The 24,957-nt window shown below is 30.8% G+C and overlaps 1 protein-coding gene across 3 annotated transcripts in view; it reads right to left on the reverse strand.

Moving 5' to 3' along the window:
- unc-5 overlaps nt 1-24,957 on the reverse strand; it is a 544,094-nt gene that overhangs the window by 156,234 nt on the left and 362,903 nt on the right. For all 3 annotated transcript variants that reach the window (XM_014429463.3, XM_014429462.3, XM_014429461.3), the window contains exon 6: nt 9,154-9,321. In XM_014429463.3, coding sequence (XP_014284949.1) covers nt 9,154-9,321 — 168 coding nt within the window. The remainder of the gene's footprint in view (nt 1-9,153; nt 9,322-24,957) is intronic.

Raw genomic sequence — 24,957 nt, forward strand, 5'->3', positions numbered from 1 at the left:
TTTTTCATTGATAACATGGATAAAATTTAAAAAAATTAAAATCTGCGAAAATATCTTAATCGATTTTTCCTTAATGATGTAGGAAATTTATAGTAAACAGTTTTAAGTGAAAAAAGTATTGTGATCTAACCGTTTAGGACGATTTAAGCGGAAATCAAAGAACTGCTATTCAAACATTATAACCTTTTCTAGCCTCTTCAAGCCATTATTTTGCCCAACAAATCTATAACAATTAAAATACAATACAAAAAGTAATTGGCATAGTTACATTATTGATACCTGATTTACATATTTACAAAATGTGTATACAAATCAGAAGATTTTTTGGTTGGATGAAAATGTCCCGCTATACAATCAAATGTTTCTATAATTTAACCGAAATGTGTAATTATAAGAAAAGTAAAGACATTAAAAAACATTTTTTATTTTTAAAAATTGCAGATACAAGTCTCAATGACTTGAAAGCAATAATAATAAAATTAGTTGCAAAAATCAATGAAAAATGTTACAAGAGATATCAATTATATTTTACAATTTTCTTCAAAAGAAGTAGAGCAACAAGTATATCATAGAGACTGAAGATATTTTAACCTTAGACTGACATGGAACATGAACTAAAATAAATCATTAATTTATCCTGGAACGTTATGAAATAATCATTGTGTTTCTTGATACAGGTGACAGGTTGATACCGACAAAGGAAACAGGTCTGAGCCAACCCGAGCTTACCTGCTGCGGCCCAGCTTCGGCTAACCGCAAACCCGAGGTAACTGAAGCCCGCGGATCCCAGATTCAGCTTCCAAGGAATCTCTTGCCAATTCTATATTACATAACAAGAATTAATTAACTCGAATTTCCCTGTGTAAGCAACAGTGCTCTGAGTTTAAGAACAGATTAAATACACCACATGAAATTTATAAACAAAATAAATTCAGACATACATAAATGTATATCATGAACTGTAATACGAGCAATAATGAAATCGTGTAGGATTAAGCTTCATATTGATAGACCAATGGATTTCGAGCCTCTGGAGCTGGACAATTTCATCGCCCTAGGAAAATGTCTATTCATAATAAATGAAAGCCTCATGAGTGTCTTTGTCCAGGTAATGGGGATGCTGTATAGCCTCTCCTGCGAGTACATTTCTTATTTGTATCAATGGAGAATTTCTGATAAGAGATTTAATAATTTCAACAATGACAAAAAATTAAGAGGCAATAAAAATAACAAATTTGAGAATAAACAAATATTTAGTACTCTTCACAGAGTACTAATCCTCCCTCCTCTACGCCACAACCCCTGATGAAGACCTGAAACTCAGGTCGAAACGTCGGCATAAAATAAATAAATATGGTTTTGTTTATTTATGTTGTTCTTTGCTGACCGCAACCCCCGAAAAACTTCTTCAAACGAATATTTAGTTAAGAGAGATTGAGGATAGGAAGGAAAAAAGTGAAGGGAGAGGAGAAGAAAGTTATTAGAGAATAAATAACTTTATTCATTTATATGAATAACATACCAATAACTGTTAAAAATGGCTGCCTTGCTGCCTCTATTATACACTAATAAACTGCAATGTAATATGAAGTATAATATTCATATTAGGCATAATATAATTATATTATTTAAAATTAAATTATATATAACATTACTTGTTATAAAAAGAAATTAACTGAGAACATTTGATGTACAGTATGATAAATTCTTAGTAAAAATAAAATATTTTAAATAAGAACCACAAAATTAATATTTAATAAAAATAATGATTAGAAGAAAAGTGGTTGCTTTAATTTTATTTAAATAATAATATTGAACTGCTGTAATGTAATAGTAAAATCAAATATCTTAAAATGAGATTAAATGTGTGTGTGTATGTGTGTGCGCGCGCGTGCATGTGTGTGTATTTTGTAGTGTTCCTATTGAATCAAATGAATTGAAAAGACCAATAAACAGATTGTAAACATTGAAAATTACTTTCCTCATATGAGGGTATAAAATCTAACCCCAAAACCAATAATGTGAAATAGATTGCCCCTAAAGTTGCATCGTAACTCGAGGATGGAACATTTACAAGGACACGGGAGAAGAGGAGAGAGCTGAGCGAGCGGCCCTGAGGGACTCCTTATGAGTTAGTGGACCGTGGGGGGTCGAGTACCCCCCGGTCGCTTCCATTACTCGGCGCAGGAAATGGATCACTGTGTAAAAGCCAGGGCTCCTTAAAGCGGCTATCGATTTGCATCCAACCTGAGCAAACAGTACAGTCAAGGAGGCTGTGGTCTAATTCAGTATGGCGAAACTATGGAATGATGCATCTATCAAGTAAATATTATTGATACAGAAACAATCCAGAGAATTTAAAAAAAGATAGCTGGATGGGAATGAATTGTAATCTGTGAATTTGTAAATCTACATTTAAACAGTTTCTAATAAGTTTGAAACTATGTCATCCAGATTTTAATTACATAAATCATGTTGCTACAAATATCTGTGAATATTTTATGCTGAATGGTGAAATATCAAAAACGGAAAATATCACAATTAGAAGGAAAACACACTAACAACATAAACAAAAAATAAATAAATTAAAAAAAAAATGTAGCATTTTTTATTTTAATTTGGATAAAACTTTAAAATGGTTGAGTTTTTAGTTTTTGTGTTGCTTTTTTTCCATTTTGGGGATGAAAAATAATATAAGTAAATAGTTCTATTCAAGCGATATGTATTGGAACATTAAAAACGGTCTTTGTATTTTACTATGCTGCATTGATAGCTCACTAAAGCAATCATTTTTTCATTAGCGGTTTCGTAGTAATTTTTGACGACTCGAAGCACCAATTACCAAAGAAATGAATTACCAAGTAAATTGTAAATGCCAACCAATCAATTGACATTATATTGAATCTCATCTGCATCTCCATTCCAGACTGTTTTAATGTCAAAACGTTCTCCTTAGTAATATACTACCATTTTTGAAAAGTAATCGTAGTCCAGAATATATTTGGTCACTATTAAGAATATTTTAGTAATAATGAAAGTTCAACATGTTTAGTTTAGCATAGCAAGAAAAAAAGAAAGAAGAAACTAACGAAATTTTAATAAGTAGTAAGTTTTTTAAAATCCTAATCGTATTTTCAAATTAGGTTTTTAGTTTGGTTGAATCGATTCAACTAAAATTTGTTTTTGGCTTCAGTTTTGGAAACGTATATATATAACGCGATCGTTTTTTACTATCTTGCTAAACGTATAAAGAACAGTTGGAGGAGTTTATCGTTTGTTTGAATGGAACTCAAAATTTAATAAGTTCGAGTGCATCAGAGTGAAATCATTCTCGATTTGGATAGACAGCACTACCGATCCTAGATGTCATTTAGGTTATTACTTTTTTCCTAAATATTACATGTACCCTTAGAAGGTTTTTTTCCCCTGAATTTTAAAGCAACGAATCGTTATAATAAACAACTGTACTGGGGGCCCAGTTTTAATAACCGAAGAGGGGCGGGATAACGAAGGAAATGACAAAGGAGAAGAGATGATTAAAGATATAATTAAACAATTAGCGAGAAGAATGGAAGGGAAAGGGTACAGTGTACAGGCACAATGGCGACAGGGCTTGCTACTTCATTAATGTCCTAGGCACTGTTTGATTCTTTGCGGTCTCTTCGGTCTATGTCGGTTAGCTTTATCAATTATGATCCTCTGTGCTTTCGGCGTTAACTATTACGGGTCAGGGATCAAAGCGAAATGTGAAGGGTATGTTTCAACAGAGCTACGATTTAATGCAGGAAGGTTAATATTTGGAGCGAAAGACTCACATACGGTATTCACAAACGAGGCGAGTATGCATGAAATAAGAAACTAAATATTTCATAACAGTATAAGAAATAATTAAGACCTAATTGTAGATATAATTCCATGCCCTAAATAAACTTTTTGCCGTATTCCCTAAAATATCCTTTTATTGGAATTAATGTAAACATTTTAATATTTTTTTCTCCTCGGTTTTTCTTCTTTTTTTCTAACTATACCACACATTTTATCTTCATAGCGCAGATACTCATGATCTATTTAAACTATTTCTTATTGTACAGCCGATTCGTCCAAAAAAAAAATTGACAAGGATCGTCTCCATCTGTTCAGAACTCCATCTTTCTTGACTCCCTCAATGACTAACCATTGAATTTGAATAACTTTGAATCTTTAGGTTATCTGACAGTTTAAAATGAGGATCAACAGCCATTTATTGTTTTCATAGCTTTGGGCAGTTTTACATGCTCATCGCCCAGTGTGAATCTGTTAAGTCACGTATAAGTTCCAAATTATTTATCAACGTTGAATAACTGATAGAAATATAAGTTTATACTAAAAGTAGATTGCTAACTCGGGTCCTACTGGCAATAATTTTATGTAATGTTAATTTGAAAAGGAAAAAAAAACTAATTTAACGGGATTGTCGTCATTTCACCCACATACAGGTGACCAAGCTGCCCTATCGTAACGTAGTATTCAGCGTGTTAAGATACATATGTTTGTAATTATAAATGAACACGAAATGGATCAAGTCGTTTTGAAACACGTTTAATGAGATCATATATAAACTGGGAACTATAATCATTAGATAATTATCGAAAGAGGCAAGACTTTCCATTCAGTGAAATGGCTGACGTCTTCTGTCGGCGCTCCTTAACAAGCAGTAACTGCCGCCCAATCTTCTACTATCGACAGTAATTAAATTATCGATTATTGGTGGCACTATCGAGTCAACAACTAGTGACAGGTCCCTATTAGGGTGATGAAGTGGTGCCATGACTAGCGGTTGTTGGATCTGTCAGCCGTCGAACCGGCGCAAACAATCATATTTATTCAACACAAATAGATCATTATAAATTTCCTGACATTTTAAACATTCGTTTAAATTATTATTGGTGAAATGTCGGTACTCATTTTACTTCCTAAACGATCTAAAGTAGAAACAGAGTGTCCCTTTTTTTTTTTTAGCTATTTGATTTTATTTTGCAAGTTTCGGATGCTTTGAGACTAAAAAAAATAAAAAAACATCGTCATCACGAAATAAGAGGGAAATAGTACTTCTTAGACATTAGGAATGTCAAGAATTTGGAATAAATTATTAAGAAGTAGTGGTAAAAGTACCTGTAATGAAACTATTATAATATAATAATAGCCTTTCCATTTTATTTTCTCATCACCAGTAAATAAATAGGACATATTTCACTATAAAAAAAATATATTAAACATTTTATTTTGGGGTCTTAGATTATCATCATCGAATCTAGACTGTATTGAATGGTGATAAAAAACAGGTAATTGAAGGCAATTCTTAATAGATCACATCCTTTATCTAAATGCTGGTCAGAACAGTCTATCTATAGAAGTTTTTGCATATTTATTTCGAAACATTTCAGTTAGTTGAGTAAAATTTCTCAATGCCTAAAAATGAAGTTAATTTTAAAAACAACAGTTAATTTTCCTGTGCACTCCAACAAATATTTACTCTTTCTTAGAGAATTTTATATTTCTGGTATTTAAAAGATACGATATATATACCTTATAAATTCGTTTTTTTATTCTCTTCCTACCTTTATTGATTAGAAATTTAAATAATATCTAAGCAGAGGAGGAAAAATAAGAAAAATACAAGGTTTAGACCAATATGAAAACTAGATTATGAAATAGAAAAAATAAATAAAATTATTTTTATTTATAATTTTAATGTATGATGCAAATGGTAGACTCGATTTTTAAATGTTACATCCTCACCACGTATGCCGATGACACCCAGTTAATTATAACCTTTTAATTGCATCCCAAACTCTCCAATCCCATATCAAAACCCTCCAAAAGCAGTGTCAAAATTAGAGGATTAAAATAAATCCCTTCAGGTCACCTTTACCCTCGTAAACCTCCCGACTGCCCTAAAGTATCCTTTAATAATGTTGCCCTTATCCCTGTTGAACAGATCGGCTGCCTTTTACTACATCTGGACCAGCGACAAATTGGAATCCTCACGTAAGACTGAAAAGACAGGAAACTGCGCGTTAATTCTGACTATTACAGCACTTACTTGACAAACGGTCTAAACTTCCAATCTATTTCAAAAAACTGATTTTCATAACTATAATAAGGCCTATCTGGACATACAGAATTGATCTTTGGGGCTCCACTAAACCAAAGAATTCCTATCGTATTCAGTCAATCTTTCCATTATAAACTCCCAAACGCACTAGTTTTTAACCTTGCTTCTTTTTCCATTTCTGACAATCCTCCGAGGCGCCTGAAAAGAATATGGCCTCGAGACCATCTAATATAAAAATGCTATTAGAGTGCAATGAATGGGTAGTTTCTTTACATACCTGTATTATAGCATGATGATCTTACATCCAATTTACTAGAAGTACTAATATGAACCGTTGTCAATGGCAATAAATAAATTTAAAAAAGTTACATGGTAGATCGTATAGCAGTAGGAGAGAATTATATATAATTAACAAAGAATGGTGAGAGTAATATGAGCTGCTGAAAAAGGAAATTGATCATATAAAGTCTGCTTTATACGGAACAAAGTTAATTGAACCAATTTCGTAATTAAATATAGAGAAAATTTATCGAGTGTATTAATACAGGACCTGCTGGAGTACTCGGCTGAGAGACAAAGGATAAAACTCAACGAGTTAAAACTCTGAATAAAGCAGCAATCAGGTCTACTTCAACAGTTAGATACTAACATAGACTTTTGAAGATCTAAATAAAACTTATTATATTCCCATTCATATACAAAAAAATACAACTACGGTATGATCCTTAAGCCACTATGATAAGTACGGTATTCTTTATAAGTTTCCAATAAATAATATTACCTATATAATTAACGTTAAGTCTAATAATAGATTTTTAGTAAACGACTATTAATTTATATATTATTAAATGAAAGAGTTGCTGTAAATATTTTAAATGCAAACTGAAAATCTCAAAAATTGCATCATTCATAAAAATCATATCTCATTTCAAATAAAAAATTCAGCAGCATCATAAGCTATGGAAGTAACAGTTAAATGAATTTCAACATCTGCTTTATAATTTTAATCGATAATAAAAAGTTCAGTGCTGAAGTTGAAGTATGAATCAATTACCATATGTAGATCAATTACTATAGAATAATTATATACAATTTTTGTTTCACTAAAAGGACTTTGTTTTTACTTTATTTATTTATTTACGTCTTTTAAAATCTAAAGTTCAATCTATCTTTAGCTAGAAGAAAGATCCTCAACTATATATTATTGTCAAAGGCTAACCATTACGATATACCATGGAAGAGACAGGCAGGATAAGAAGCGAGTTGGGAATGAGAGACCACCTAGGCAGGAATAAGGGATTAGCGAAGGAATAAAATAAAAGAAAGGTCTGATCCTGCAAAGGCTATGAGGACCGAAGGACAAATAATTCAGAAGCGGATCCGTTTCTATTGAGGCTTGGTTGGGTTATATATGGTATGGTACGGTCTGCAGCTGGTCGCTGGCTGTCTAGGCGAATCTACTTATGTCGGAACTGGAAAGCTATAGAGATATACGATATATAATGAATTTATTCAAATTAAAAAAAAAAAATAGTGATAAGGTTCTTTTTGAATGAAAACAAGACTTTCAATTTATCAACAAAAAAAAAATCTAACTCTTTGTCAGCCATTCAAATCCTAAGAAATAAAATGTATCTACTATCACTTTTTATTTTAAGATGAAAGAATTGAGCAGATTTTTTACACCATGGAATTTAAGGCTTTGCCAAAAAGAGAAGATGGTCAATTTTAAAGTTTCGGAAAACTAAAAGGAATGTTAGATAATTAAAAATTATAAGTAAAGACAAAAACATTTTTTTTTCATCGAAAACTCTTGAGTATCTTTAAGGACACTATTTTCAGTTAAAAATTAAACTTTTAGATGGTGTTAAACAACTCTGATTTTTGGAGCAGCAACGTAGTTCCCACGAAATGAATTGAAACAAAAAAAATGAAACTACCTTGAAGGTATTTTATTAATTTAGTAAAGTAACGATAACTGCATAAATTTCTTAATTAATACTAAACTCATAAGAGATCATAAAAAAATAATCATGTCATATATATAAAATGAACTTCCGATAAGAGTCACTGATTATTTAGTGATGTATGGCTAACCCACATTCTTAAATTATAAACAAAAACGTTTTGTACGCATATTTCAATTTTAGGATAAGGTTTGAAAAGTACTGACATGAGAAACATGACTAATTAGGCTTGAAGGCGATGATTAATAAATTAGCTGCTTAGCACTATATCCGATAATATGAGTAGATGGTAAGTTTTTCCTTAAAGTTTTTGAGTAGTTTTTAATTAGTTCAATCTTGAGAGCTTAATTTTTATTTTTAATTAAGAATTTCACGCTTATTAAAAACATATATGAAGTCAGACGACACACCAAACACTTCACTAATAAAATTGGCTATATTTTTATTATTTCCTAATAATTACTTTTATTAATTTCTATCATGTTTCGGCACTATGCCGGAGGTTTTTTTTATTATTATATTCAAATTAGGTTAATCGTTTTTATAACAAAATAAAAACTGTACGCAAACACTTTTTTTTTATTAGAATTGAAAAAATTATATTAACAAAAAACGGAATGATTGGTATCAGGTTCGGGCTAAATCGGTTAAATATGAAACAAGGTCTTAATAAAAATAAAATACAACAAAAATAATTAATAAAAAAACATTCATTTGGTCTTAACAATTTTTCATTATTTATTAATTTATATAATTTGTTGAGACCTAAGTTTTTTTATAACTACTAAAAAAATTTTTCTCAAACAAAATTTTGTATTATGTACAAATTAATAAATTAACAAAAAATGCTAAATGAGTAAAATGAATGTTAAAAAATATATAGGTGAAGTGTTTCTAGTAAGAATTTATTTGATTTTTTTTTTTTTGCATAAAATAGCGGTACACCAGAAAATAAATAATATTCCTGGGGTATCTGTTTGTGGTTGTGTAAGAGATACTGCTCATAATGAATGCGGTAATTATTTCCCCCAATCAGAACAAAACTAAATAAATTAAATTTGATTATACATATTAAATTAAATAAAGACATACCTGGACAAGAGGATGTGCAGTCGTCCTTCTGCACGGCTGGTCCCTGACAAGGTTTACCTCCGTTGAGCGGTGCAGGGTTGCTGCAGGTTCGAGTCCTCTTCTGCACTCCACGCCCACACCTGGCGTTACATTCGGACCAAGGCTGCCATGGAGACCAACCTCCGTTCACTGTAAAATAGATTAATAATAATTAATTATAAATTATAATTAACATGTAAAAAAAAGTATAAATGTATCTCTCATATTTTAACAACTGTTGTATCTATAACTAGCAAATGATGAAAATAAGTTAAGCGTGGGGTAGACGGAAAATAATGGGATGAAAGGCCTGAGTAAGGTATAAATAAATATACACACTTACAAATATTACATAAATTGGTGTAATAATAGGTACTTTTTCCTAAGTTTTAAGACTACAAGAAATTGGTAACAATACTGGTCATAATTCAGCGTACCATTTACATTTTTTTTTTTACATTTCAGTTTTACGTACATTTTACTGACTAAAATTGTTTAAATTTTTATTATAACACCAAGAATATAAAAAAAAGTGAGGAGGGTAGGTTTCGAAGAGGCGAGGTTGGATTTCTCACTTATAAATTACTTTCTAATTACAAAACATTGGTACATAATTTCATAAGAAACATAAATTGTTTGAGGACCTATTGGACTGAGGTTAAGCTCTAGAATCGTGCAGGCTTGGCATATCCTAATGACAGAGGCTACCTGAACCGCTGATATATCAAAGCGGAACTCCTACAGCGGCAGAGGGCAATATCTCCAAGATACAGGGACACATCACGAGGAATAATAGGCGAATCACAAAGGTTTTTGTGTAGTCAACAATGGTTCTGTCAGGACCAGAATATAAAATTAAAAAGCCTACCGTTTATCTCTAAGTTCTCTCCATGATTTATTGCCCACATTAATTAAACATGTCATGTATTTTTTTCCTTTTTATTTTTTAAACATTTACCTTCCTCTTCTTCGGTCTTTTGTTTAAAGTTTTCAATTAGTTTTAACAAATTTAATAGTACAATATAAATTAATATACACGTGAATTTTTAAGCTTGTACTGAATGAACAGAAAATAGAAATCCAAATAATATAATACCGCATTAATAAATAGAATATATGTACCAAACCGAAAAAAAATTTGCATAATTACTGATTTATATGAAGAAAACTAATTTAAATATAAATTTATCATTGTAATAGGTATTATTTTTACTTGATGCAAAAATAAAATCAGTTTCAGGAACCAACGATACATGTTTCTTCCATACGATCTTGAAAATTCCAGAATTAGTAGAGCTGGAATATATTTATAAGTCGATTTACTAATAAAAGAAATTTTATCCACTATAATTAAGACCAAACTAGTTTTATTTTGAAATTCTCTAATATCTCTTAGAATAACGGGTGTCAATCGAGTTGTGACAACCTGTTTAACCATACCTTATCACCGTCTTTAGATTGATAACGTAGAACGTTTTAGAAAATAAAAGATAAATATAGAAAAGTATTATAAATTAAATATGTATTTCATGTAAATAATATAAACATACACATAATGAGCTTTTTAAAGTTAATAGTATGATGACTGTTAAAATTGAGCTTAAGGGTGATTTAGATTTGATTAGCGAAATTGAAATTTGCTGTCTTCAACATTATTGTACCGAAACGTTCTATTATTTATTAATCGTAATACCCATCCTACGAGGAAGAACGCTCCTGGTAAAACTTAATTATGAAACGACAGTTCATTTAGGGGAGCCACCAGGCAAATTGTTATGAAAATAACACTGATAAAGAAAGGATTTGGAGAGTTACTAATTGGCAGATAGGATAGAAAACAGGGCTGGTAACGGTGAGCAGTTAGCAGTTAACAGTTAACAGTTAAGCTGATTTGGCCTGTTTGTGCAGAGCGGGCTGCTTGCTCAACGCATTAGGTTCGCTGCTAGCCGTGCGTACCCCCTAACGAGGGGTTAAACGGACTCCTTGTCGGAGTTCTTGGTTAAGGGCTGAGGCCTCTGAGGGGCACATGAACCTCAGGGAGCACAGTTGTTAAAGTATTAGCTAACTGGATTAACCACTTTAAAATTTATTTGATAGACAAAATAAATAACTTTGGATTTAATTGCAGTAAAAATCCGTTTTATGACCTATAATGAAACAGTAAAATAAGATCGTATTACCACTATTCCTAATAAGAGAAAAACAGTATATATATTAATCGTGGTTCCTGAAATATCAGAATTTTGTGCTGCATCAATTTTTTTTTTTAATAAGAGTTGCAATGATGTTATGAAATGAGAAGAACGTAGAACGTTCCGAGAAAAGTCAAATCAATATTCTAAGCAAATAGCAAAGAGAACAGTAATAATTTAAATTCAGTTTATCTATATCTCTCACTCACCTTGAATCGAACTTATCCAACTTAAAGTATCAACGATTACTGATAGACTGGTTCGATTAATCTTATCGATTTATTGCTACGAGATCAGAGAACATGTCGGAACGATTTATCGAGTGCTTAGTGAGCAGAAAATAGGAGCAGTAAGTCCGGTAGTTAAGGTTGCGAAGGACGAACATGTAATTAGCATTAATTGTTTTAAATAATGAATCATATAAAATTAAAAGGATATTATGGATTCAAAAGAATATTAACCACATGAGGTAACGTTACATACAACGTGACTTCTTCATTGCAGGGTACAGAGGCTTCGTATTGCCATTCCTGAGAACGGACTAAAAAGAAGAGGGCTGAAGAATGTGCCTCGGAAGAAGCATGTAGATGTTATCACTAATTAGACAAGACATGCACCTGCATGCAGATGGATGCAGGCTGGAGGCAATCTATTGTCTGTCTCCAGCTGGCCTGCATTGTGCGCGGGAAATGTTTTTTTTTAAATTTACAATCAACGAAGTTTTGGAAAACCTAAAAAAGGTTTTGGAATAGCTGGTTAATACATGTTATATTCTTCAAATGTTCTATTGTTAACTTCATAAACCAACAACTCGTATTATTTATCAAACTAATCGATAAAATAATTTTATTAATTATTAAAACAGAAACTATATGATGCGATGGTAGTTTTGCAATGTATGCATAACCCCTCAATAAAACAATGTAACAAAAATATAATTTAATTTTGCATATTTTACTGGATACAATTTTAGTTATAAGAAATATTTAATTTCTTTAAAATATTCTGTCAATTATTTAATATTTTTGTTAAGTACATTGAAACAATACAACTATAATAATTATTTTCTATAAAGTTGCAGCAGGATCACCCAGAAGAGTGCTGGATATCGCAGGTTGTGCTTTAAAAATTATTAAGGCGGCATATTTTAACTGGATTGTGAATTTTTGGGGGGTATCATATTTTTAGAGGGTTTTTATTTGGGCGTGGGGATTTTCTAACTTGAAAACAAGGAAAAAAATGCTAATACACTTTTCTACATAAACAAATAATATAATATATGGATGAATCCATTTTTACTCTATAAGTGAGGTGGGTAAAAAAATTTTTTGGAATAGGGAGGGAGGCTACGCCTAGGTATATGTGTGGGGAGAAATGGACATCCTGAAAAAAATGATTTTATTAAATATATTCTATATAAGTTTTAGATACCAACCCTCAATTTCCTATTTCACATTTCAAGATAAAAACATATCATACATTGTAACCTAATGTTTTAATTGCAATTATTAAGGTAATCAAGAATATATAATAAGGGATATTGAAAAATCTTAGCAAGAACTAATAATCCAGTCCAACAATAACCAAACACATTAAAAATATAGTTTATCAGTAATATCAGGGACTTTCTTTGTGATATTCCGCATCTTCCTTCGTTCTCTCAAACCTATTGAGTGTTATTGATGTTCTGGTACTCCCTATCACAATGACAGTAGACAGTTGCATTCAAACCAGACTAGACATGATTTAGAGGATTCTATAATGCAATGAGAACTGACTGACATCTCCTGGGCTCCATCTCCAAGTTCTGATAAATAGCTGATGTGGTTAAATGGTATTGCTCGCTCCCTGAGCGGATCTTCATCGGGATGACATAGAAACTTGTAATTTAGTTTATGTATAATTTAAACAAATATTATAACAATAAAAAAGGATCTATAGAAAATTTTTAAAAGTCTAAAAAATGGAATTACCGCATGAGATATAATTTATATATCTATATTATATTATTGAGAAAAGTTGATTTTGAAAATGACGTAGATAAATGGAACTACTATGATTTGATTTGATGAAATACATAAAAACAGTTCAAAAATAATTGCAAACATTTTTTTTAAATTAATTTATTTATTGATATTTACAGCTGTAAATAAAATACAACAAGCAAATTTGAAATAAGATCATAATGATATGATAAAGCATGTAAAGAAACTACCCATTGGTAGAATTCTAACATTGTAAAATTAAATCTTAAAAATAGTAGCTATCTCATATCTAGAGATGCTATGTTAGCAGTCGAGGATTGTAACTAAAAGAAATGATTCCAAGACCAATTTAGTTGTTGTACCACAAAATTAGTTGTTATCTTTTAATTGTTATAACTTTTAAATGACTATTAATCCCAAGTTGGAAAAATATTGCCAATTTTTGTAGGTTACCGTATCAATCTACATAGCGGTTAGTAACTGGTTAAAACAAAAAATGATAGTCTATTAACAATCAATCCCTATTGTGAACTGTCCTATATAATTATCTCTAGTCTGGTAAATAAATTACGAATACCAATAAAACGAAAGCGAAGGCATTAGTCGTTTGCAACACGGAGATCCGTAAAAATTGATCATCATATATGATTAAAAAAGTATTATCGAAGACAAAAGGAGAACATACATGTTATAAGTTGAATGTTAGGTTGCTGTCATGAGATATAAAGTTCAACAGTTCTGTGTCAAGGGGTTTACATGAAGCATTTAGCTGCCACTACTGCGATACTGAAATAATGTTAACCAACATGTAAGATAGTATTTTCACGACAGAAACCATTAAAAGAGAAGAAGCTACAACTGTTTCTATTTTTTCGAAGTAAAAATCATTCAATACCAAAAATAAAATGAATTCAAAAGGTTTTGGTTTTATTTGGTGTATTCTTCCAGTGAAAATACTGAGTATATTTTTGCGTTTTTTATAGGAAAAATATGGAAAGGGGAGAATCTGAAGAGGTGGCATGCTTTTTTTTCTGTGATCCTTCAAACAATGTTTCATCTCTTATTAAAAGGTGGCAAAAAAAGAGAACATATTTACAGAGCCCCTCCGAATATGATTACTCAAACTTTTCCCATTCACACGTTGGATAAGAGATTTACGTTACTAATAAAAGGAGACACTCCCCCGGTAATGCGATTGGGAAGGACGGATTTGAATATATATCGTGAGGGGAGATTGCCCCTAGTACCTGCATTCCTGCATTCTCCGGAACCGAGAATGCAGGGGGTGGGGATAGATATGGATATCGCCGGCACTAATGAAAGCGTTTTGTCGTTCCGAACTGGAATAATCCGCTTATGACGAGAGCTGGAGAAGTCTCTTTGATATCAAAAAGCAATCTACCTTCAGAGGGCCTAACTTAGATTCGACTGGAACTTGGTTAATATATCATGCCGAGATGTTACCGCTAAGTGACAACCGTTTGGGGAATCGTACAATTTAGCAGAGTTGCTAAACCGCTGGGGGGTCCGTCTTGCTATTCCATCCTTGTTAAGGGGTTAATCAAGGATGTTTGTCTTAAAGGGGAGGGATGAGTCCGCTGGAAACCATTTAATAGCGAAACTTTGCTTCGAAAATTATGATTCAGTTAAACATGTATTTTTAAATTGTAATTTATACATATATTTTGTTATTCGTCTTTTTTATTTCAACAGGGAATCACTACGATTTGGCAAATATAACCACAGATTAATTAAAACCATCTAGTAAACAATAAAACGAGACGGTAGAAGAAAAACTCGTATATCTGTATTGTTGTGGCCATATTTGCATTATCCGTAGTCAAATCTATTGGAAGTATATGCTGCTTATAACTCTCGCAATAATCACACAGCAACAGCACGTTTTTGCCATGCAAATGAAATCGTTATGATAGAAGGGATGATCCTCCAGGTTATTATCAGAAGGGATTATTATCTGTATGAGATGGAGGGATGGTTATTGGAAAAATACCTTTTTTCGGTTATGCCGTTTAAACTTTTGGTTTGACTTGATGGTTTTAACTGCCCAAAATAACAGTTTTTCGATTGGGGTTTTTTTCAAGAAATATAATTATTTTGCATTCGGAAAAAATAAATTATAAATAAATGACATTAACAGATTGATAATAAAATTATAATTTTTCTTCGGCACATATCGGATCAACATCTTATTTTTAAAAAAAGTTTAATGGAAGACTTCTCAACTTTGGATATTGTTTTAACCAAGAATAAAGCACCTTCACACCGCTAAAGGCCCTAGACCACTGACTGACAATAAAGTGAATGAGATTTATGACTGAAAAAATAATTTATTACTAATGAGTGGTATTTTAAGGCATATCACAATATTTTATTTTATTAAAAAAATTAAATAAATAAAAATATAAGTTTAGGGATTTAATTTTATCTAATCTGTGACGTCTTTGAAGGAAAAGTGGTGTATCTCAGAGATATGATGCTTCTCAAAAATAGCTCCTAACATTTATAACACTTGTTAGGTGTAGTGGTGTATCTCAACTAAGCCCAGAAAATGAAATAAACTTCAACAATATTATATAAACTTACTCTTTTAAACCGTCTCTATTATTATCAGATGAGTGATGATTCAGACATACAAAAATAGCTAAACCGTCTATAAAAAACTAAAATATTCAAACTAATTATGGTTCTACTACATTTATTTTGGAATCATATGAAACGCAGTAAAGATAGAGATGGAAAACATTTTTCACTGTTATAGAATGTGCAAATAATTGATAAATGGAAAAGATAAAGGCTTGAAGTGGCAAATCAGAGCAATTAAGTTTTATTTTATTTTAGATCAAACGAATCTGTGATTGAATGACGATCAAATTTGTATTGCTCTGTCATTACACATTTGATCCCATATGAGTTTCTTTAAAAGTAACTTTATGGTGTTTGTTTTAAATTAAAAACTGCGCTGTGATCTTTTTATTAGTAAATAGTATATCAATTTAGTAAATTATTAAAGCAATTTTCTGATAGTAATCGTTCGATACCATGTGCTATTGTTGAGATGTCATTGAATGGCTATCTATCTCGAAATCACAACGTTTATAGGAATGACCTATATTCTTGCCATATTAGCCCAAAGGTATATTAACAAAGAATGCACTTTCCAAAGCCACTGTTATTACCAGCATCAATAATTGAAAGTTTTATATAAATAGCAGTCTAAGTATCTAAAAAGAACACGATTGACTATGACCCGGAAAAGCCAGTTAAAACCAACACTAAATATTTTGATACATTTTTAGAATAAATGATTTTGGCATTTATCCTGATCCTATTAGAGAAACAATAAAAATGTGATAAAGACACAATTTTCTGAATATTGATGTAAATCTGATCAATTCCGACGAGACCATTAACACGAACAAGGATACCCGTAAAACCAGACATGGCCAAACTGGGGAAGCTGAAACAGAGCGAATTAGCCGAGAGCATAAGGGCCGGGCTCACAGCTAGCTACAATAGCCTAATCCCAGCATTCAATTTAGCCTAATGGTTAGCCTACACGATGCCAACATTAGCCTCCATCGGGCCCTATATATTCCCAGCCTCTTCACGTCTCGCTGATCACCTACTATTAATCATGTCCCACCGGAGGAAGGAAATTTCAGGTAGTGTACAAGCGAAAACCTTGTTTCGATCAAGGTAAATCCAGGTTAAAGATTGCTGTAATTAAGATATTCTTGTTTTGGGTTAGAACATTAAAGTGATGACAGGATTATATTTAAAAATTTAAATACTTTTTCATTAAACGTAATATAAAGAAAACATTATGATTACAACGAATTATCTGGAATGATTTAATATAAAATGCTAGTACATTAGTAGAGATGGGAAATAGTTATTTCCAATAATGGTTTAAACGTTTTAATAAAAAAAAAATAAAAATACATTGATGTTTTTAAAAGTCTACTCCTATTTTATTATTGTTCACACATCTAAAAATCGAGTATCTACATTATCTTTCAAAAATGGTGATTGGGCGTAGACAACCATCTTGAAGAACAGTGAAAAAAATATATATATATTTTTCCTAAAACCTTTATGAATCTCATACCCTTCATATTAACTTCAAGTCAGTTTTTCCACGTTTCCTATGAGTTTTCAGTTTTCTGATAAAACTTGGAATATAAGCTATTTTGAGGGTTTTTTTTTTTCAAATGTTGTTATAGCAAGGTTCATTTGCCATTTCCAATTATTATCAGAAGAACCGAAGGACAGAAAGAAATAATAATACAGAGGCTGTAGAAATATTTAAAGAATCAATAAGAGAGGAAAGTTGTATTGACAGAAGACAAACTTTGCGCCCCAACTCAACAACCTCTGTTCTAATCCCAATCCGGCTTCGAGACAACTTTTGTTTATAGAAATAAATATCTTTTCATTTCCTGGCCCTAGGGATTTGTTTTTTCTTTCCTTTCCTCGTGAATAATCGTTTCTGATTTCCTCAACATCGGCCTGCAGATCGATGAGGCACCCCTGGGGAGTCTTCTTTATTCTGGCTTACGGTGATGCATATTTCAGCGGGTAATCGATAAATAAACATTAAAGTAGCATTGATTGACTGCCGTGAAAACCTCTGCCAAAGGTTCAATCCTATGACCGCAATTTGGTGGTACAATTAATCTCCTTATTTCTAATTATGTGGCTGATATGTTAGGTTAGCCTTCATAACGCTGTTCACTTCATGACCATCTCTGCTAACAATCGCACACAAATATTTATGAATGTTCTTTTATTCATATTGGTATGATACAAGTAGTCTAGGCATCATAGCAATGAAAAAAAAAATGGACTCTCACTGGCTCCCCAGTTGAACTCCAACTTGGAAGCGGATGGAGTCTTATTCATTAGCCTTTAAAACCCTTTCTGGGTTCTGATATGTACAATTAATTGATGCAATGATAATAAGGAATGATAAATAGGAACATTTTTCAAACGAACTTCAATATAAATATGCCTATTTGACATCATCAGTTATCAATTAAGTAAACTCATTGTGATCTAAGACTTCACATTCATATGAATACCTATTTTTTGGAAAGTAACAAATCTTTTATATACAATTTTACCATAACAGAAGGTTATAATAATTAATGACAATGAACTGTTAAGGTCATAAAGCCGAAGAAATATTCTACCTATTAAAAATACAGATATTAAAATTTGATTAAGAACTTGGACGACCACCGAGTGTGAATTATGACGATCACGTTTGATCATTGAGCTTTTTAGCGACCGTGGCGAATAACCAAAGAGCGATTTATTCATGAGAAGAACTCTTTGATATTCATCACCAGATCTGTCTTTGCCCCGGCGGGTTAATCAAACAGATTCTGAAACAATTTGAGTATCTGTGTGGCTTCACTTTTGATCTACGATATTCTACTAATTAAACTCAATATATTGTCGAATGATAAATTTTTCTTCTCTACTACAAGAATATTCTACATCATATACACACTAAGTCAGAACAATCATAAATGATTTCTGATTTTGACCTATATCATGGAAGAATGCAAAAACTATTTATTTAGTAAGTTGGTACGGTTCATTTAAGAAAAACAATATGATTTTTATGCTGCGAGTAGTAAATGTCAAATTAGATGTATTGTTAATGCTAATATTAATTTTATAACAACAAAGCCTATTAAAGAATGACTTAACCAACTATATAAATAAAATATGTTTACTTGTACCATTCAATTTATGATATGAAAAATATGAATAGAATAAACAATGAGGTTAGAACACTATGGGGTTAAAATATTTCAATTTAAAACATTATAAATTTAAAAATATTATAATCCCAATCTATAAATAGAAAGGAAAAAAAATATAGGACATTCAGTCTTAAAAAAAAAAAAAAACTGCTTGCTTTTATCTATAGTATAAACTACGAAACCAATTTTCATGGAGAATCATCAAAATTAAATTTTATAGAAATATTAGAATGCTGCTTAAGAAAGTATCTATAATATATATGCACATATGAACTATACGGGTAGATGTATAATAAATAAATGCATTGGATTTTGGTTTTCGTGACGTAATAACATTGAGAAACCAGTCTCCTAATACACCATTAGAGATGAGAGACAAAGGGAGGTAGATATTGGAATAGCTTCACAAATTGGTAATTATTAATTCATTAGTAACTATTCTATGATATTGATGTCTTCAGTTAATAAGGCGGAGCTGTTCATGCATTAGTTCTGAGGTATGGGGCCTTAATGATACAATTACTATAGTAGTTATGTTAAGATTAACGAGAGAATTGAGTGTGGGTATTATTCTTAATAATACTTGGTCAAATACGAACGTATATTTAAAAAGTCACCCGATCAGTGAATTAAGCGACAGATCGAGTTAATTCTATCGTGAAATTTACGATTAGGGAATTACACGTTGACAGGCGACCGTTTCGCCCTTAAGTAAGAAAGGAGCTAAAAAAAAGGGGGGGAGGGAGGTGAAAAATCATAAAAGATTAATGGTGCGCTATCCTTTAGGGCGGGAAGAGGTTTCTTTTCAGTTTTTTTTCTTTTTCGGCGGCAAATTGGGCGAAATTCGGTAGAGGGATTTACATCTTACTTCTGTACGGTGTCTTCACGGTCTAATTGGCCTCAAAACGAACCTTCCAAGGTCTAAGTCCAAGTGGGAGGAACTAACAAGTTGTCAGTCACAACGAAATTTCTTTTAGTAGGATAAAGGACTACATGGAATTAATGATATCATTATAACTTTTATTCACTATAAACAAAACAAATACTTGCTTTTATCTTTACCGTGTTATTCAATTTACAATAAAACGGAGGAGTGAAGAAATGTTCACACTTGTGAGGTTATAGTGAAATTTTTAACAATTTTGAGTTAAAAAATACTATCTGGATTGTTTAAACAAAAAAAATTGAAAAAGTGCCTACATTAACAGTTGATGGCTGTTTTAAATACTTTATCAATCTAAAAAAAAATACTTATGGTCTTCAATATTACATACGTCATTATCTTTATTATATTTTTATCAATTGGTTTATATTCATATATGTTTACTTGAGTTTTCATATTTTATCATTTAATTTAAATTAATTAATTTTTCTCGTATCTTAAATTAGCAGCTTAATTATATTCAGATCCTTTTTCCTAAGCTACCGGAAGGTCTGCAACTTAATCCGAAACGTTAGAAAGTAAAATATTGGTTACTGCATATTTTATAGCTACACTAGCAACTATCATCTTAAATATTGTTTTAAATAAATTACATATCGAATATACTGAATTGTAATTTTTTAGATCAAAATACTAAAAGGCTTATTGAGAAATGATATAATCGTCCACATTCCAGTGGAACAAATATTAGTCTGTAAATATTCATTCTAATAATATAATTATATACATACTAAGAAAAAAAAATCTAATAGATAAAAAATTATAATGATGGTAAAATTTTTATGATTAGTGAATAACTAATCATAATTACTAATTAGATCGTAATCTAAATGTTATTAATAAATTAGAAGATAGACGAAATTAAATAAAAGTAAAATAAACAAACGTCCAAGATAAATATAGAAATGTTTGTTATTTTATGAAATAAAATTATTTTAAGACAAGGAAATCTAAAATCTTTGCTTTTACAATCCTTTGTCCTATCTAATAATATTGTACACGCCGTCGCTTTATTTTATCGAGAGTTAAAATTTAGCTTGATAAAAGTAAATGTTTTTCAAAATAAGATAATTCTCCCTGCGATACGGGGACGAGTCAGGAAGGAAATATTCGCCATGATTATTTTGATATTACTTATTTCCTTAGATTGTAACCTACATTGATAAATTCTAGTTATAAGTAAATGCTCTCCTTTTAACCTTTTAGTTTTCTGTTATTCCACATTCATATTTCTCTTTATTAAATTTAATCTAGTAATTATTACTGTATTAAAAATTATTTCAGGTGGTAATTACAATCACAATATACATTGCGACAACCTTTTTTTTTAAAACACTTTTATTTTTATATGAAAAAAGCATATAATTTTTTGCAACATTAAAGATTTTTTTCTGGACCAGCAAATATTTTGGTTTTGTCAATATATATTTTAAATCATGTAAAACTAATACTGAAAGAATAATATGCCTTTCAAAAACTCTACTGAGAGCTAAGACTTTGTACTAAATTGTCCAAGCTTAAGCATAAATTAGTCTTAAAAGGTAGCAATTATTCGTGGCGGTCAAATCTCGTAAATGGATAACTTCATTTTGCAAAAGAGAAGTTTTTAAATTTTTTAATTTATAATAATACTTTACACACAAGTTTTAATTCCTAACAATAAATAAAATATCTATACTATTAATAACGGAATCAATCGATCTAACTAGAAAAACTTTTTATTTTCCACTTAAGTGTAAAAATTTTAAGTAATGCCGTTCCCAATCTACGTCAATCGAGAACTATTGGTGCGAGGAAGAGGTAAATGTTAATCAATAAGTGAAATTATCACGGGGACTAATTGAAGGGCAGACAAAATGCATTATTTAACAGGACTCTGAGGACTCCAGCCTTTTTATATTCTTTTACCACACAGCACAGTTAATAAATCAACACTCTTTGATATTGAAATCCAGTTCGTTATTGGCAATAGCACATATAGGTTGGCCCTAGCGCAGACATATTCTCTTTCAGTCAACTTTATCAGTGTTTTTTCCCTTTTGTATTTACACTTATTCGATGAAAACATAAAACACCGATGAGAGAGAAAACCGAGCCGGTAGGTGTATCGGATTGCTGTCAGATTATGAATTTGTTTGGTTCATTTTTTTTTCTAACAAATTCAAGAGTATTGTTCTGCTTTTTCATTTATACTTCCGCATTCCGAATAAAAACCAATTTTTGCGAAACGAGGAAAAGTATTTCTTAGGGCAAAAGGTTAATTATTAATGTTATTCACACTGGAAGAAGATAGTTGACCGTATGAAATAGATTGTAGAAAGATAGTCCAAGTGGCGGTCAATAAAGGTAGCAAAATAGTAAAAGAAAACTATTGATTGTTGGTTTCGTCCCACTTTGCACTAAGGAGTGGAAGACACTTTTATACCTGATGGTCTCCTTTTCTCTCAGTTGTCCGTTGTGTTAAAATCTGACAGGTGATTACACCTATGTTTATTGTTTTTGTTTTGTTTTTTTAAAATCAATTTTCTTAATATTTCCCTTTTACATATTAAAAAATTAAAGTAAAGAATAAAGTTAGAACAGAATGGTATAGATTCTGTTCTAACTTTTACACTTATCTCTTTACCATATTTATAACTAATTTTAATAAATAGTATTCAACAATTTTTGTGTCTAGATATATATTCAAAACTTTTATCACACCTGGTTATATTCATTAGTAACTTATTTCCAGTCTAACTACATATATACTCCTTTATATTGTTATTATTAATTCTTTTTATATACTTAATAAACATAACAATTGTTTTTAAATGTTTCGTTAATTCTAAAATTTTTGGATCTTATTTTTTCATTTAGCCTTGACGAAGCCCTGCAAAGTGGGGCAAAACGTTGGTTAACAATAATTTCCTTTTACTATTTTGATACCGTTATTTGTCGCCCACTCGGACTATCTTCCAACAATCTATTAATGTTATTAAATTAGTCCTTAATTTTTAATAAAATAACTGTTTATTATTGCTTGCTATTAAAGATTCAAGTAATGATGAGTAAGATATGAAATAGATGAATGCATCAGCCAGTCTATAGTTTTCCGAAAAATACCGAACTAATATACTCAAACCTCTGAATAGCCTTTTTATTAAGTGAAGAAATTAAAAAAAATGTGTTATGAGTAAAATAAGAATAAATAAAAAAAATAATTAGAACTAGAGTAACGCTCAGTTGTACACAGTAGGGCCAAATGATCTAATAACTTGGCCAAAAATACAAAAAACTAAAATCCAGATATTGAGTATATAAATTAACACAAGTTCGTTTTAAAGCATCTTAAATAATACGAATCACATATTTCCACCCGAAAACTTTTTAACTAATTAGTTTAATGTTTAATCCTGCATTTTATCACTGCATTTAATTTATTATCACTTAATCCCTTCAAATTTTAATTTTATTGGTTATGATTGATGTCAGCGACGTGTAATTAGTAACACATTTATTGATCTTATAACAAACTAATCTCAATTATTGAGGTGAAATATTTTTTTCAAAGACCTGCTCAGTTATATTAAAAAGGACAACCTAGTTTTAAATCTCTCGGTTATCGAAAGCGACTTTATTTTTAATTGAATTTAGATCATTATGAAAATATTTTACTTTGCCTTTTTAGCTTTAAAATAAAATTATATCTCATTACCAAAAATAAATGATATTTATAGAGAAAGAGAGTATATTTTAACAGTCTCAAAGTTTAAAATCTAAAATTAACTACCATACTAACCGTTGTAAAGTAGACTTTTAAAAAAAGTTTACCGTCGCACTTCACTCGGAAAACATAAAATGAAAATTTTAAATATTCAGTAAAAGTATTCAACTTCCACCTTCTCCTTTGAAGCCAAGTTTTTCATCAAGGTTTTTCATTAAAGTTTTTACTCGCTGAATATTTTACTTGGATACAACTCTCGACGTAGGGAAAAAAACTTTATCCGGCAACAACATTAGGCGAAGTGTTGATTGTCGTGTTGCAGTCTGCGGGGCACAAAGTCCGGGGGAAACTTGTTGCTAAAAGGAACACGCTAAGTGGGCCTGTGTAGTTAGCCAATCCAAGTTTGTTACTGTCAGTGTTTGACTGGACTTAAGATTATTTGCTGTCTGGGATCCTTTGTGGAATATGTTAAGAACAATATTATCTAGCTACGAAGTAACCTCAAAAACATTAAAAAAAAAAAAAAAGATGAAAGTACAATATATATTATATATACTAAATATGATAGATATGTGTGAGTGCATGTATATTTATATAAACTGTTTCTAGGTGGTAAAATATAATATTTTCATTTTCTACCGATCAAACATTCTTATTAAACTGGATTTACTTTACCTAGAGGGAATAATCTGTTCAAAATGTTCCCTTGTAAAGTTAAAGGTATGACAGGAAAATTGTCGCTATTTTTGCCGAAGCAACTAAATATATTGATCTAGAATATTATGGGAGAGAAAATGACTGAGGAAAAGCATTATCAATAACTGGTATTTTATGGAATGCTCTCATCGCGTTACCACGCTGCTACCGTCACCCCCATTAACGTAAATATGTAACAATAAAAAAAAAAAAAAAAAATGCTTGCAAACCTTCTTCTTTATATAAAGGCTTGTTATTAGAAAAATAATTAATTTATTACAGCATAATTGAAAACATGAAGTGTAGAAATACAGTAAAAAAATAATTTCATTAAAACGTAAAAAATATTTGAATCTCGGTTACATTTGAGTTTTTAAAATTATTTTTCCCATGTCGAATATATAATGAAAGTTGAGATTTACTACCCAACCAGCACCAAAGAAGAAATACAGACCACATCACATCCCCG

The sequence above is a fragment of the Halyomorpha halys genome, unplaced genomic scaffold, assembly GCF_000696795.3.
Source record: "Halyomorpha halys isolate HHAL.00 unplaced genomic scaffold, Hhal_1.1 Scaffold802.1, whole genome shotgun sequence".
Lineage (NCBI taxonomy): Eukaryota > Metazoa > Arthropoda > Insecta > Hemiptera > Pentatomidae > Halyomorpha > Halyomorpha halys.